The 13,882-nt window shown below is 42.8% G+C and overlaps 1 protein-coding gene across 1 annotated transcript; it reads left to right on the top strand.

Moving 5' to 3' along the window:
* The first annotated feature begins 6 nt into the window (after nucleotides 1-6).
* Nucleotides 7-10,540, top strand: DCAF7 (DDB1 and CUL4 associated factor 7). Its single transcript, XM_031064352.1, has 8 exons — nucleotides 7-43; nucleotides 4,698-4,856; nucleotides 5,161-5,272; nucleotides 6,300-6,418; nucleotides 7,918-7,994; nucleotides 8,068-8,200; nucleotides 8,760-8,877; nucleotides 9,378-10,540. The coding sequence occupies exons 2-8, from the start codon at nucleotides 4,782-4,784 to the stop codon at nucleotides 9,548-9,550; spliced, it is 807 nt and encodes a 268-aa protein (XP_030920212.1). The 5' UTR covers nucleotides 7-43; nucleotides 4,698-4,781; the 3' UTR covers nucleotides 9,551-10,540.
* Nucleotides 10,541-13,882: the final 3,342 nt, after the last annotated feature.

The raw sequence follows: 13,882 nt of genomic DNA, 5'->3' as shown, positions 1-13,882 counted from the left end.
CCGCCGGGCGCTGGGGAGCTTCGTGGAGGAGTACAACAACAAGGTAGGCTGCGGTGGGCGCAGGGACTGGGGCACACAGGGGCTGCCACCCCTCGTCCCGGGGTTGGGTGGGCGGGGGGCAGCTGTACAGAACCGTCAGGTGCCCCCCGAGGTGCAGGCGCTGCGCCAGGTTCGGGCTGGTCTCCTTCTAGCGAGCCCTGGGTGCTGCTGGTTTTGGGATAACGCTGCTGCAGGGCTTCTGGCGACCTCTGATCTTCGGCATTAACAACTGGGTTGACTTCAGTGGTATCAGCACCGTGTGCTGTGAGTTCTCTGTGGTGTAAAGAGCTGGGAACTAAAGGTGTGAGTATGAGATGAGAGTGGATGCTGCTGCTGTAGAAATAAAACAAGGTCTCCTGCCTTGAGCATATCTGGCTTTTTGGTCAATGCAAAGGAAAGCTCGTGGCCAGGACTGAGGTTTGTACTTATATATGCATATAGATATAAAGAAGTCATGTCAGTCTGAGGAAGAACTTCTTTCTATGGAGGGTGGCAGAGCAGTGGAACAGGTTGGTCAAGCAGCTTGTGGAGTCTCCCTTTCTGGTGACATTCCAAACCCACCTGGCCGTGTTCCTGTGTTACCTGATCCAGGTTATTCTGCCTGGAAAAGGGGATTGGACTGGATGAGCTGAGTTCCATTCCAGCCCCTGTGATTCTGTTATGTACAGGGTGTCTGAGACTGTGTTGGAAATGTGCTGTTCTCATTGTACTTTCTTGCTGTGGAGGACTTGTGTGTGATAACTTTTTCCATAAGTATATAAACCACTCTCAGTATTGATTCCTCAGTACTTTTCCCTGAGAACAAGGGTGTAATGAGGCATGAGATTGTATCTTCAGTGCTTTCCTGCAAAGTGTGAGTGAAGAATGTCACGCCAGTAACAGAGACTGTGTTCATCTCTCAGAACACATGTGCAGTCACTTCTGAGCAACCTTTAAGGTGCTGGTCTGCTATAGTGAATTACATAGAAATAGAGATGAGAAGATGGATGAAGTTACAGAACATCCTGAAGTTTCTGTGAAACTGAGGGTTTGCCCATAGAACTTGGTTTATAGCATGTAGCTTTGTCAAGGTGTTTAATGGAGATTGTGGAAAATACTGTCAGAATGTTGGGGACCGGGCTCCGTGCAAGGGTGTGGTGACAGGGAGTGGCAGGGGTGACATCTGAGGACCCTTGCAGCAATCCTCAGTGTGGGCTTTGCTGAGCACATTGTCGTTCAGGCAGCTTGAGCCCTGTGTGAGAGTTGTGTCCTTTTCCTGGAGAGTGTTGTGCTCCTGGGAATGCTGCTGGGGACAGGCAGGGCCTGAGCTTGAAAAATTCCAATTTGTTCAAAGACCAACTTGGAAACATTTTTCTAGTCTGTACTCTGAGAAGGTAAAAGAGCAAATCTGCTAATCCTGTCAGCCATCACATTAATGGGCTCTGGGGCACAGACTGAAGCTGCTTGCCAAGACCTGTTTGAACCCCAGTGAGTTTTGTTTCAGCTTGTCCACCTTCACTGATCAAATCACTGCTACAAGAAGACAGATGCCTTGCTCTGGATGGAGGAATTAAATAATTTGAGGTGGTGTTTCCTAAACTTCTTGGATTGGGAAACTGCAGTGAGCCATTGTAATCCCTCATGGATCAGTGTCACAATGGGAGGGAACAGTGTTCATAGGTCTTGCTATTTAAAATGCTCCACATGCTCCTGGCTGTGGCTTCATGGATCAGGAGTGATCTGTGGAAAACACCAGGAAAGGCTGATTTTTGGGATCTATCTGCAAGACAAAAGTGGAATCCAGTTTAGGAGACAGTAGAAGTTGTGGTGTGCACAGCTCACTCCTGGCACTGGAGCAGACGGACAGGTTCTGACCAGGTTCTTCCCAGATTTCCACCTCCTCCCAAGCAGGGTTCAGGGCAGTTCTTCTGCCAGAAGGTCATTTGTTTTGTAAGATCTAGCACTGCAAAGAAAAATGGATTGATTGAATGCTGGAGATTAATTGGTGCAGTGACATCTTTCTGATTGTACATGACCCTAAAATAATTGTGAAATGTCGTTTTGGGTAGTTACTAATTAGAGTAAAGTTTTGGGGCTTTTCAAACTACTGTGGACTTCACTGTTCCTCCAACCATATAAGAAAAAGAAGCTCTTACCAAATTCTGCATCATTTAGTTCTGATTCTTTAGTATCAAGTTGGAGATAGGATTTTTTTAGAAGTTAAGGAATGATGATTAAAGGTGATTCTTTACTGACATGCACTGTTGCAATTATGCTTTATGTTGATAAGTGCTTGGATTATAATATGCTAAAATTAGATGTGGGTTTTCCTATCTTGAAGTGTTGGAGCAACAAATAAATACTTGGGATTCCTAGTTACTGTCATGGCATAATCACAAAACTAGTTGAGACTGAGCACGCTGATTCTCCTTTTCTCACTGGAAAAACTTACAGGGAGATGTAGGATGGTTCAAATTGTATCCAGACTGACAGTTTCTTTCCCATAGGCATTACCTCAGTTTTATCTGGGCAGGACCTGAGACACTCCTTTGTACAGCAGCATTCTTGCCTCACTTGCAGAGGGGAGAGACGGGGCTCTGATATAATCAGCATCCTAGGAAGAATTCCGTGTTCCATCCCCTCGTGTTCAGCCTGCACGAGAGGATGAGTGGAGGGGTTCTGTAATGACTGTGTGTGATGGAGTCCTGAGAGAAGAGTCACAGCTCTGAATTTGCAGAGCTTGGAAGAGCAGAGCTTCTCAAGCATTCCTCCTGCTCCCCCTGGCAGCTGCTCCAGCTCTGAGGGCTGGGCAGGCACCTGAGCTGCAGCAGCTCTGGTGGTGATAATACAATTTCTGTTCCCTAACCCAGCCTGCACATGAACATATCAAAGATCAGAGATGCTGAATTGCTTCATCTTAAGGTCTGAGGAGGGGTTAAATGGGAATATGCAGTGCAGGAATATTTACATTAACACCAGTGAAAGGGGATATTTTGCTGTTTGAGATTTGCTTCTGGTGATCAGGATGTTGATTGCTTTGTGTAGGATTAATACACTCATGTTGAGTGGAAAACAGCATAAGCAAAGGAGAAATGATTAGAGGTCATTTGTCTTCTGATCCTAACCTTGCCATAAGATTTTCTGTCACCAAGGACAATGTGCTTCCTTTGTAAAATCTGCTTAGTACTTCTGATCCCCAAAGGAGTTAGAAAGCTGTTTGTCAATCACTTTGGAAGTCTGGGAGATTTTTGACTGATTTATACTAGGGTGTGAAGGATAGTAAGGAGTAGTTTTAATAAAGAGAGGGCAAGGCAGGCTGTATTTCAGTTTTTGGAAGCATAGTTGGCTGCATCTTTTAGTGCTTGTTATGAGATGGAAAGGATGGAGCTTCACATTGAGGGGGGGCAAGGCTCTGCATTTAAGAAAATCTCTAAATGAGCTCATAAAACTGCAAATTAATTAGATTTTAAGATCAACTGAAGCATTTCTGTTATGGGGGAAAAATATGATAAATTTCCCATCTAGCTGAAATGTATAGTTGATTAGACAAATTGCTTATCCCAAGATAAGCATAAATTTAGGATTTTTTCAGATAAACATCTTAGGAAAAAGTCCATTAAACTACTGTTCCCAAGAGGAAGCTGCTGTGTGGAAAGTACTAGGAAATTCCGACTGTGAGCAGCTTACAAACTAATTGCAGTGAGTCGTCCCCATAATGTTTGTGTTTGAGCAGCATTTCACACAGTGGGACTTTCATCCTGTTTGGGTCCTGTAGTCACTGCAGGTTAAACAAGTCCTCCCAGCACCTTTTGTTCTCTGCACACTTTCTGACATGTCAATATTTTTCTAATAAGATCATGTCTGGGACTTCAGGCATTACTTCAGGTGCTGTCATGACCAGGCTGTGTGGAGATGGTTTCTTGTTTGCTCTGTTTTGCATCATTCTCACAATGGGGTAAGTTTAGCCCTTCCTCCTGACACATCATTGTGCAAAAATTGAATTTGGAATTCACTTACCTAGAATCTTTCAGCAGACCTGCTTTCTTGGTCTGTTCACACAAAACATTTGAAAAATTGTGTAACCATTTTAGCTCCCCAATTTTTAATTTTTTTTTAAGTTTGAATTCTGTTTTACTTTCTTCCTCTCTGATGTGATTAATTTATGAGTTTTTCATGCACTTGTGACAGAACATTTTGGGTCATATGGTGCTGAAAAAGCTTGCCAGCTATCTGACATGATCCATCACAGTCTGCAAGGTTACGGCCAAGAATTCCATGATATGCACTTTAATTGTGCAAACTACAGCTTGTTTTGCTCTCTGAAGATGACATTGTCAGCATCAGTTCAGTTAAGGATGAATTGGAATAATGTTTGTGCAGTTTAAGTGTGTGATTTAAACTGGGCTTTGCGATGGGGAAAAGAGAAGGGTGGTCTTTAATCCTTCAGGATTGGATTTCAGTTCATTTGGGATCATCTTTTCAAATCAAAGCACTCTGATTATGGATATTCTCTTTACTTATATGCCCCAGCAGCACTTAATGATTTCTCATTTCATTGACATGATGATCCTTTTGTGTCGTCCTTGAGGTGACAGAAAATGTCCTGAAACACACTCAATGCTGTCATTAGAAATTAGTATTTTGAGTAAATGCTTTCTTTTAAATCTGGTTTCTCACAGGTGCAGCTTGTTGGTTTGGATGAAGAGAGCTCAGAATTCATTTGCAGGAACACCTTTGATCACCCCTACCCCACCACAAAGCTGATGTGGATCCCAGACACCAAGGGAGTCTACCCGGACCTGTTGGCCACCAGTGGTGACTATCTGCGAGTGTGGAGAGTGAGTAAATCCTCCCTAGGAAAAGATGAACCATGAACTGAATTCTGTTAGATATTTCACCCAAGACAAGATTTTCTTGACTGCAATAATGTGACTATATGAGGACTATAAGAGAAGCAGAATTATCATGGCAATTGCTGTTTTAATCAGCTTATTGAAAATGGAGCTGGTGGCTGTGTTTTCCAGAGCTTTAGGATGTAAAGCTGAGAGGAGAGAAACCTAGGATTAACTCCTAATGTTTTGTGCCAGGGGAACAAGTCAGGTGATGTTGCTTTTTAAGCCAGATGTTTCATTTTCTCTGAAGGTGGGTGAAACTGAGACCCGGCTGGAGTGTTTGCTGAACAACAACAAGAACTCGGATTTCTGTGCTCCACTGACATCATTTGACTGGAATGAAGTGGATCCTTACCTGTTAGGTGAGACTGACAAAATGTTATGGTTTTGGCACACTTTTTAATTGAATCTGATCTGGGCTGTAACTGCTGTTGTGTCACTGCATGTCCACTGGTTAATCTGATAATTAAGCACAGACTGCTGCATCATAGAAACTGCTGTTGTTTTACATTAAAAAATTAAAACAATCATCTCATGGGGACTTTTTTTTTCATTGAAAGGTGCCCTGTTCAGTGCAGAATGGTCACTCAGGTTGGACTGGGGACATCTGGGGATAGGGAGTCTTGGCCTTCGGGGCTGGTGAGCTGTTGCTCAGTTCTGAGTAAGGATGTCCATCAGCTCTGTGACTTATTTCAGGGTGTTCTGGAGTGGATTTGAAACTGCACTGAGCTGTGTTTTGTGAAGCCATTTCAGTAGCAGGAGGAGAGCCAAGAGTCCTTAATTCAGTTGGAGGAGGGGGCTGAACACTTAAGGTTTAATTATAGCCTACAGGAAAAATTGTGAATCCAGGATGACTGATGCAGAGGTTTGTTTCCCAGAAGAGAACAGCCATTTTTGTCAGGGGGATTTGCCCAGAGATTAACAGTGATAATATGTCCTAGTAATTATTTACTACATTATTTATTTTTTGTGTGTTACATGCCTCATCTCTTAAGAGCTTTACTGCTAACCCCACCTTCAGCCCACATCAGCAATCAATTAATAATAACACACCATCAAAACACTGATTGAATTTGGGGTTTGGCACACAAGAGATGTACAGGATGGGAAAGCTGATCTCAGAGTTGCATCAGGCTTTGGGATAGATTGAAGCAGACATGAGCTATTTACACTTTATTCCTGTGTGGAAGGCTATTTCTGCAGTTAAAAGGTTTGGGTCATTTAAATGCATGGAAGACTGCTGGCTGTTTGACATTCTTGATTTTAGTTCTATGCTGTTCTCGTGGCTATTTTGATCTGTAGATGTTGGGGGATGTTACATTAACCCAGGAAGTGATTAAATCATTTGTGACAATATTAATTTTGCTAATAGAAGTGGTTTTGTTTCAGGTACCTCTAGTATTGACACAACCTGCACTATTTGGGGTCTGGAGACTGGACAGGTTCTGGGAAGAGTAAATTTGGTGTCTGGCCATGTGAAGACCCAGCTTATTGCACATGACAAAGAGGTGATGGGGGGTTTTGATTGTTTACATTGCATCTTCTAAAAGCAGTAGAAAAGGAACAGAACTTTTCCTTTTTTTTTTCCTTGAACAATTTAATGATTCAAAAAGATCATTTATGTAAGTTTGTATGCAGTATATCCAGTTTTGAGTACCTAACTACTGCTGGCTATCGAAACAATTATTTTACTCATCATAGACTCTTGACTTAACAACATGCTTGTTTTAACAGATTGTGCTCCAGAATATTGTAGAAAAATGAGATAAAACATCAAATTAGACTTTAAACCAACTTCATATCCAAGGCAATAAACACCTCTTTTTGGCTGAGTGTGGCATTCACATTCTCTGAAAAAATCCCTTCACCCAGGATTTTGCTCCTGGGAAGCTGAGAAGCCTCAGAGAAAAATGAAAACAATAATTATCTCATTTGCTTCTCTGTGTTTTGCTCATATGAAATGTGTTTGGAGATTGTTTACCCACAGGTGATTGTTTCATTGAATTCTAGTGTGAGTTGTTTTGACTCATTGACCAATCAGGTCCAAACTGTGCTGAGACTCTGAAATGAGTCACGAGTTTTCATTATTACCTTTTTAGCATTCAGTAAGCATCCTTTCTGTATTATAGTATAGTATAGTATTCTTGAATATAATATAGTATTATAAAGTAATGATTTAACCTTCTAAAAACATAAAATTAAATTCATCATTCCTACCTTCGTTGAGGCAAATACAATAGCTGAGCAGTTGCAGGGGAGAGTGAAGCACTGAGGGGCTGTGCCAGGTGTCAGCTGTCCAAAGCAGAACCTGTTCATGAATACAAACCACAGTAACATTGCAGTTTACCCTGGCAGTAAAGGCCTGCCAGAATTAACTGTTGCCTTGGCTCCCTGTATCTGGTGACCTGGGCAGAATTTTCTGGTGTTGTGAAGTACAAGTACTTGTTGCACAATTTCTTGTGCTGTGCTGGGTGTCAGCCGTGCCATGTCACAGACATGTTTTATCAAAAATCCTTTCCTTAAGATTTTTTCTCCTAAGAAGCTGAGAAGCCTCAAGAGCAAAATGTAAACAATGGTTATCTGCTGCTGTAGAATGCAACAGGTGGATCTGTGATTGGTCTCATGTAGTTGTTTCTAATTAATAGCCAATCATAGTCCAGCTGTCTGGACTGTCTCAGTCAATCACAAGCCTTTGTTATCATTCCTTTTCTATTCTTAGCTAACCTTCTGATGAAATCCTTTCTTCTATTCTTTTAGTATAATTTTACTATAATATATATCATAAAATAATAAATCAAACCTTCTGAAACATAGAGTCAACATGCTCATCTTTTCCCTCATCCTAAGACCGCTGCAAACACCACCACAGTGCCGTGCTGTGCCGGGTATCAGCTGTACTGTGCTGTGCTGTGCCAGGTGTCAGCTGTGCTGTGCTGGGTGTCAGCTGTGCTGTAGTGTGCTGAGCTGTGCCATGCCAGGTGTCAGCTGTGCCCTGCTGTGCCCACAGGTGTACGACATCGCCTTCAGCCGCGCGGGCGGCGGCAGGGACATGTTCGCCTCGGTGGGCGCCGACGGCTCGGTCAGGATGTTCGACCTGCAGCCGGGCGGGCGGCGGCAGGGACAGGTTCGCTTCGGTGGGCGCCGACGGCTCGGTCAGGATGTTCGACCTGCGGCACCTGGAGCACAGCACCATCATCTACGAGGACCCCCAGCACCACCCGCTGCTGCGCCTCTGCTGGAACAAGCAGGACCCCAACTATCTGGCCACCATGGCCATGGACGGCATGGAGGTGAGGCAGCAGCTCCTCTCCCCTGGCTGCTGATGGTGGTTTTCTAGAGCAGGTGGCTTGATACTAATTTACACCCCGGTATTTATGGTAAGAGGGCAGCATCAGTACTGAAGTATGGTTAAGGACCAGTTCTTAGTGCACTGAGGAGTTCAAGAAGTGACTTTGGCATTATAAACTTTATGGCTTGTATATATTTCAGCTGATTTTTAAGAGGAGTCTGTGAGCAGTTGGGCAGTAATTTTCACCTAATATCTTAGCTTTGAGTCACTGTTCTTTCCCAGTCCAGGTTTAGTTTGTTACCAAGGCTGCTTCAGGGAAGCACAGTTTGTTTGCCGCTTGTGAGGCCTAACTCACAAGACGCCTGTGAAGTCTGACTTCTTTTCAGACACATGGCACACTGACCAACTGGAAGCTGTTCTTCAGGAGCAGGGCTTGCTTGCCTACCACATCCTTTAGAAAAGAGTCACGTTTATAGCCTTACCTCAAAATATTTTGTATTTAGAATAAATTAATTTTTAAAAATGCACTTTATTAATGTAGCTGTTTTTTTTTCCTGAAGGTTGTGATTCTAGATGTCAGAGTTCCCTGCACCCCAGTTGCCAGGTTAAACAACCACAGAGCATGTGTAAATGGAATTGCCTGGGCACCTCACTCTTCCTGCCACATCTGTACAGCAGGTAAGTGTGGCCTACAGGGGAATCTCAGAGTCTTCCGCTGCATTTGTAAAATCCTCTTCATCCTAAAGTATATGCAATCCTCTGCCTGCCTTTTGCTAAAGAATACTTGTAATTTAGAAGCTCTTTATTAGGTGACTTTCCTAAAATGTTACAGAAATAGACACCTACTAGAGTGATGAGACCAGTACCCAAACTGTGCATGGGCTCTGGCTAACCTCATGTTATTTTAATGCTCCTTAGCTTTTTTGTAATGCAGTTCTTAAATGTTTTCTGCTGTTACGAGTTCCACTGGTCATTCATTTATCAGCTCTGTCTTGGGTAATGTATCATGATCCAAGTTTATTTTGTTAGAGCATAATTGTGTTGTTTTATTTGGCTTGAATATGGATCAGGACTGGAACAGCCATGTCTTTCCTGGCTCCTGAGGCTATAGGCCTGTAGTGGGCACATGTGGAGATACTGTTACACTGACTGTACTTGCATTTGTTGTCTGTGTGCAGCGGATGATCACCAGGCTCTCATCTGGGACATCCAGCAGATGCCTCGTGCCATTGAGGATCCCATCCTGGCCTACACAGCCGAGGGAGAGATCAACAATGTACAGTGGGCATCCACCCAGCCAGACTGGATAGCCATCTGCTACAACAACTGCCTGGAGATCCTCAGAGTCTAACTTTGCAGCTTCGTGCACAGTGAGGCAGGGCTGTGTCCTTCCCCCTCCCCTCTAAAGTAAGAACACCACCAGTCAAGTGGCCAGTATCTGTTGTTGCTTTGCATCTGCTGTTACAAGAAAAACTGTTACAAGAATCGATGGCAGGGGTCTCCTGTCTCTCAAGACTCTAAAATGCAGAGACGTGCTGAGCCTCTTGGAACTTCTGGGTTCTGGTTTTCTTGTGAATTTCTTTTTTCCCTCAGTAAAAGTTCTGTATATTTGTTTGTTGACTGTATTAATAAGCTTGCAGGCTTTTAAGTTGCTGCATATGTCCATGTGTTTGTCAGCCAGCTGAGGCAGCACATCCACCAGTTTAATTGATACAGGTGCAAAACAAGGTGAGGGGAAAAAGACAATGATGTTAACGGCCACCTTGGCAGGAATCTTTCTCATTCCTGTTGTTGCTGCCTCTAAACTGTTTAAACGTTTGTATGTTTTTTATATATTGGGCTAACTTTCTATTGAGTAAGGTTTTTCTCCCTAATTCTTACTTTTGATATGTGATCCACTTCCATATGTCCAAAGCAGGACCTGTTCATGGATACAAACCACAGTAACACTGCAGGCTCCCTGGCAGTAAAGGCCTGCCAGAATTAACTGTTGCCTTGGCTCCCTGTATCTGGTGACCTGGGCAGAATTTTCTGGTGCTGTGAAGTATAAGTACTTGTTGCACAATTTCTTTACACTTTTCTGATGCTCAAGGCAGTTGTTACTATGGCAGGTCTTATTTTTAAATTCTGACTGAGTTTGTGTGTATCCTGCAGTCGTGTTAGCAAACAGAGCAGTGATAGGTTGAGAAAAAAGATCTGTGCATGACGTGAGCTCCCAGGAGGTAAACAATTCCTGAAAAAATGTATTTGTAATGGGCTTGGGATTGACACTTCCAATCAAATTATTTCCCCTTGGAAGACTTACCTTATCTAAATCAAAATAAAATGGTTTCACACTTTGTAGCTTGCTTGATTGGCAAATAATATGAGCAAGATTTTGTGGTTAGGCTGTACTTCAGAGATAGTGTTTGGCCTGTGTTCCTAGGAGGTCTTGAAGGGAGTGCAAAGCAATCTTTTTGTGAAGTGTGTTTGCTTTATACTGCCAGGTCTTGTTGAATGAACAAGACAAGTCAGAAGAGCTGGTCTGCTATCCAGAAGAAAGCTGTTTTTTTGAAAGAGGTTACTCCCTAATGTGATGCACAAAGGTGGATCTGGAAAGAAAGAAGCTGTGCCATTGAGGCCAAGGTTTGGCATTTGTCATCCTCCTGACTTTGGGGGATGTGCCAGAGGCTTCTGTTTGGAATAGTGATCACTCTACAATAATACTGTTCAATGAAAGCTGAGTGGATTAGGCAAGATAAAAATCCTTGTTGGAGTCTTGCCGTAACACAGGTCCTGTGCTGAAGGCTCTGCAGTGCTCTCTGATGAAGACATGACAGCCAGAGCTGCTCTGAAAGGGTGTGCAGCCCAGTTTCTGTGTAAATGTCAGAAACCATCAAAATTCTTTCCACCTGATGAGTATTCACCTGCAACTGGAGGCAGATTATAAATAGCAAGACACTGGCAAACTTGCATCTTGTCAGTTTATGCAGGAAAGGCAAGTTGGGAAAGCGGTTGCTGTGGAACACTGAAGCTGACACTGAGAACACTGTCAAATACAGAACAGAATCTGCAAAGTTTTGTCATTCTGGACATAGAGAAATACTCTTCTGCAGGCTGCTTCTCACCATGGAGCTCAGAAAAGCATTGCCTCAGGAATTTGATAGGAATTCATTAGGGGCAGCTGTATTCCATCACTCCTTTTGATAGCAGAGAACCACGAGACTAACACTGCAAGCTGATGTTTTGTCAGTGTGTTCAGTTGTGGGATTTCTGACAAAGCTAGATTTGACTTGAAGGTCAATTTTTCTTATTAGCAGCACTACTGAGAGTGGTATGTTCCACAGACAGGCTTTAGCTAGATGTCAGAGCAGTGTTAGCCAAACAATCACTTTTTGCAATAGCACTTCATCTGAAACTGGAAAAAACTTACATAAGATGAAGCAAAAATTGGGGTTTTCTTGGTAGGAGTGGCTAATGGCATTCACAGCTTTAGGAGTCATCTGAAACTCATTCACAGGCTTGTCATGCTCTGTTTAATTACAAATAGCAGGCAAAAGGTGCTGTTACTGAGAGGGAGCTACCTGCAATGTTAGTACTTTCCATGTCCCCTTTTTGCTTCAAAATTTATTCCTGTACAGATGGCATGAGTCAGAGAAGAATGCTAAGATAATGAGAAGAGAGCTTGTATAAAGAAACTCATGGTCTGAATAGCCAGGTAGATTCTGCTTCTGTTGGAAATCAATCCTGTTAGGGACCAGAAGAGGATGCAGTGTCACTTCTTGCATCCCTAAAATTGATGGAAGTCTGTTTGTGGAATTGTGTACTTACTCCAAATGTATCAAAGGCAAGTGAAGGAATCTTGGAGGCTCCAGTGGATTCTAAATAAAGCCTATATCCTGGTTTTTTTAGCCAGTTGGGATACCTTCTGGATCTACAGCATATTGCTTTGGGCATAATCCATTGTCATTCTTCACAAGAAATTACATTTTAAATCACTAGAGACTGTTTTGGCACAGTGAAATAATACTTAAAATGACTTCAAAGATGTCCCTTGAAAGGTTAATGAGTGAAAAGACATGAAAATCCTCATGGGTGAGATGTTCTGTAGTGCAAATGGCACTTCTATATAGACAAGGAAGGGGAAGACTTTGGTGCCCTTTTGCCAGCAGCTGCTGACCCAGTGACAGGGAGGGAATGCTCTGCTTGGTGTTTGTCTGCAAGATAAAACAAACCCTGACACTTGTCACTGGGGCCTGTGAATTGAAATATACAGATTATCACAATTCCCCTGTTAGACACTCCATTTTGTAGGGTGTGAAGCCCCCATAAACATTATTTTTTCCCAAAGTTCATGAAAATAAATACTTTGATATTCAGTTTCTGTTATTTGGTGCTTACTGCACAAGCAGAGGATGCAGAACAACTGCTTGCAAATACCTCATGTTTTTTGGGTAGAAAGTAACATTAAGGGAAGAGTGAAGACAGGTGAGGTGAGCAAAGCAGAAAAGCATGTGCTGTTGTTGGTACAGGCCAGCCTGATTCTGGGACAGAAATAATTCTGAGTTAGGAAGTTCTGTATCACTTCTCCAGTTGATTAATTCAAGAGACTAAACTATTGTTTGGTTGTTATGTTCTGTTTAAACCAAGCTTTCCACAGATTCCTACTATTATGTGGGCAACCTGCTGGCTCTCAGCCAGGAGATGTGGATGATGTAAAATTTGTTAGGAAGGTGAAAACCTGCAGTTAACAAGTTGAATGTTGAATTAGTGTGTAGTGTGCCAACTCTGTGAACTGTCTAAATGAGGAGGGCTATGGTAGCTTGCATCTGTGGGAATTGTACTTGTGTGTGCAGGGATTAAAAAGGCAAGGATTTGAGTGCTTTGACAATCTATTTAGAAAGAAAACACAGTGGATTCAAATAATATGAAAGGAGACTGCTAAAACAGGTTGTTTCTTATGGAACCTTGAAATGTATTTAACGGGGGAGGCATTGCCTCTCATAAGTCAAAGTTAATGATCCTTTCAAAACTTAGCAGTAATTACTCTACTGAATGTTCTGGATAATAGTGAAAAGCTCTATTTTTGCCTCGTGGTGCAATGAGGAGCTGCCTCAGTCTGTAGATCATAGCCTGCCAGGGACCAGATGAGGGGAGGAATCTGATGTAGGAATTCACAGATGTTCTCGTGCTTGTCAATGGAAATAAGGAGCTGAGCGTGTCCATTTTGTTCTCTTGCAGATGGCACTTTAACAAGTATCTTTTTGGTAAGATTAGGGAGGAGAGTGATCTTTTCCTCGGCCCTTGTAGGGTAGGCATTTGTCTGTGTTGTGTAGAAAATGTTAAATAACGACCATCACCAAAACCCTAAACTGGGGATGTAGGACCCTCACTTGTTTTTACTGAAAGCCAAAAATACGAGCACTTGACAAGGCTGTAAATGTTAAACTGAAGCTTCATGTTCTGAGACTGACACTGTCCTGTAAGGCCAACCCAAGGGATGTGCTGCTGCATGTCCCCCACAGAGTTTAGGAACTCAGTGGTGTTTGGGAATCCTCTTCTTTACCATCAGAACATGATGATGACAGTGCTGGGTTGGTTGTGTAGGGATGTGCCTGGAGTCTTTGGATAACTTGAATTTTGTGAGGGAGAAACTGCAGCTGCTGCCTGGAAATTCACACAGCCTGAAACATTGAACTGGTTA

The sequence above is a fragment of the Geospiza fortis genome, unplaced genomic scaffold (assembly GCF_000277835.1).
Source record: "Geospiza fortis unplaced genomic scaffold, GeoFor_1.0 scaffold344, whole genome shotgun sequence".
Classification (NCBI taxonomy): domain Eukaryota; kingdom Metazoa; phylum Chordata; class Aves; order Passeriformes; family Thraupidae; genus Geospiza; species Geospiza fortis.
The sequence above is the reverse complement of the archived record's forward strand: the minus strand, read 5'-3'. Positions and strand labels throughout refer to the sequence as shown.

Bases quoted from the DNA above. Each gene is read 5' to 3' on its own strand.
- DCAF7 (XM_031064352.1), top strand. From the start codon at position 4,782: ATGTGGATCCCAGACACCAAGGGAGTCTACCCGGACCTGTTGGCCACC. The intron at 8,201-8,759 runs GTGAGGCAGCAG...TTTTTCCTGAAG, and splicing joins TGGCCATGGACGGCATGGAG to GTTGTGATTCTAGATGTCAG. The intron at 8,878-9,377 runs GTAAGTGTGGCC...GTCTGTGTGCAG, and splicing joins CTGCCACATCTGTACAGCAG to CGGATGATCACCAGGCTCTC.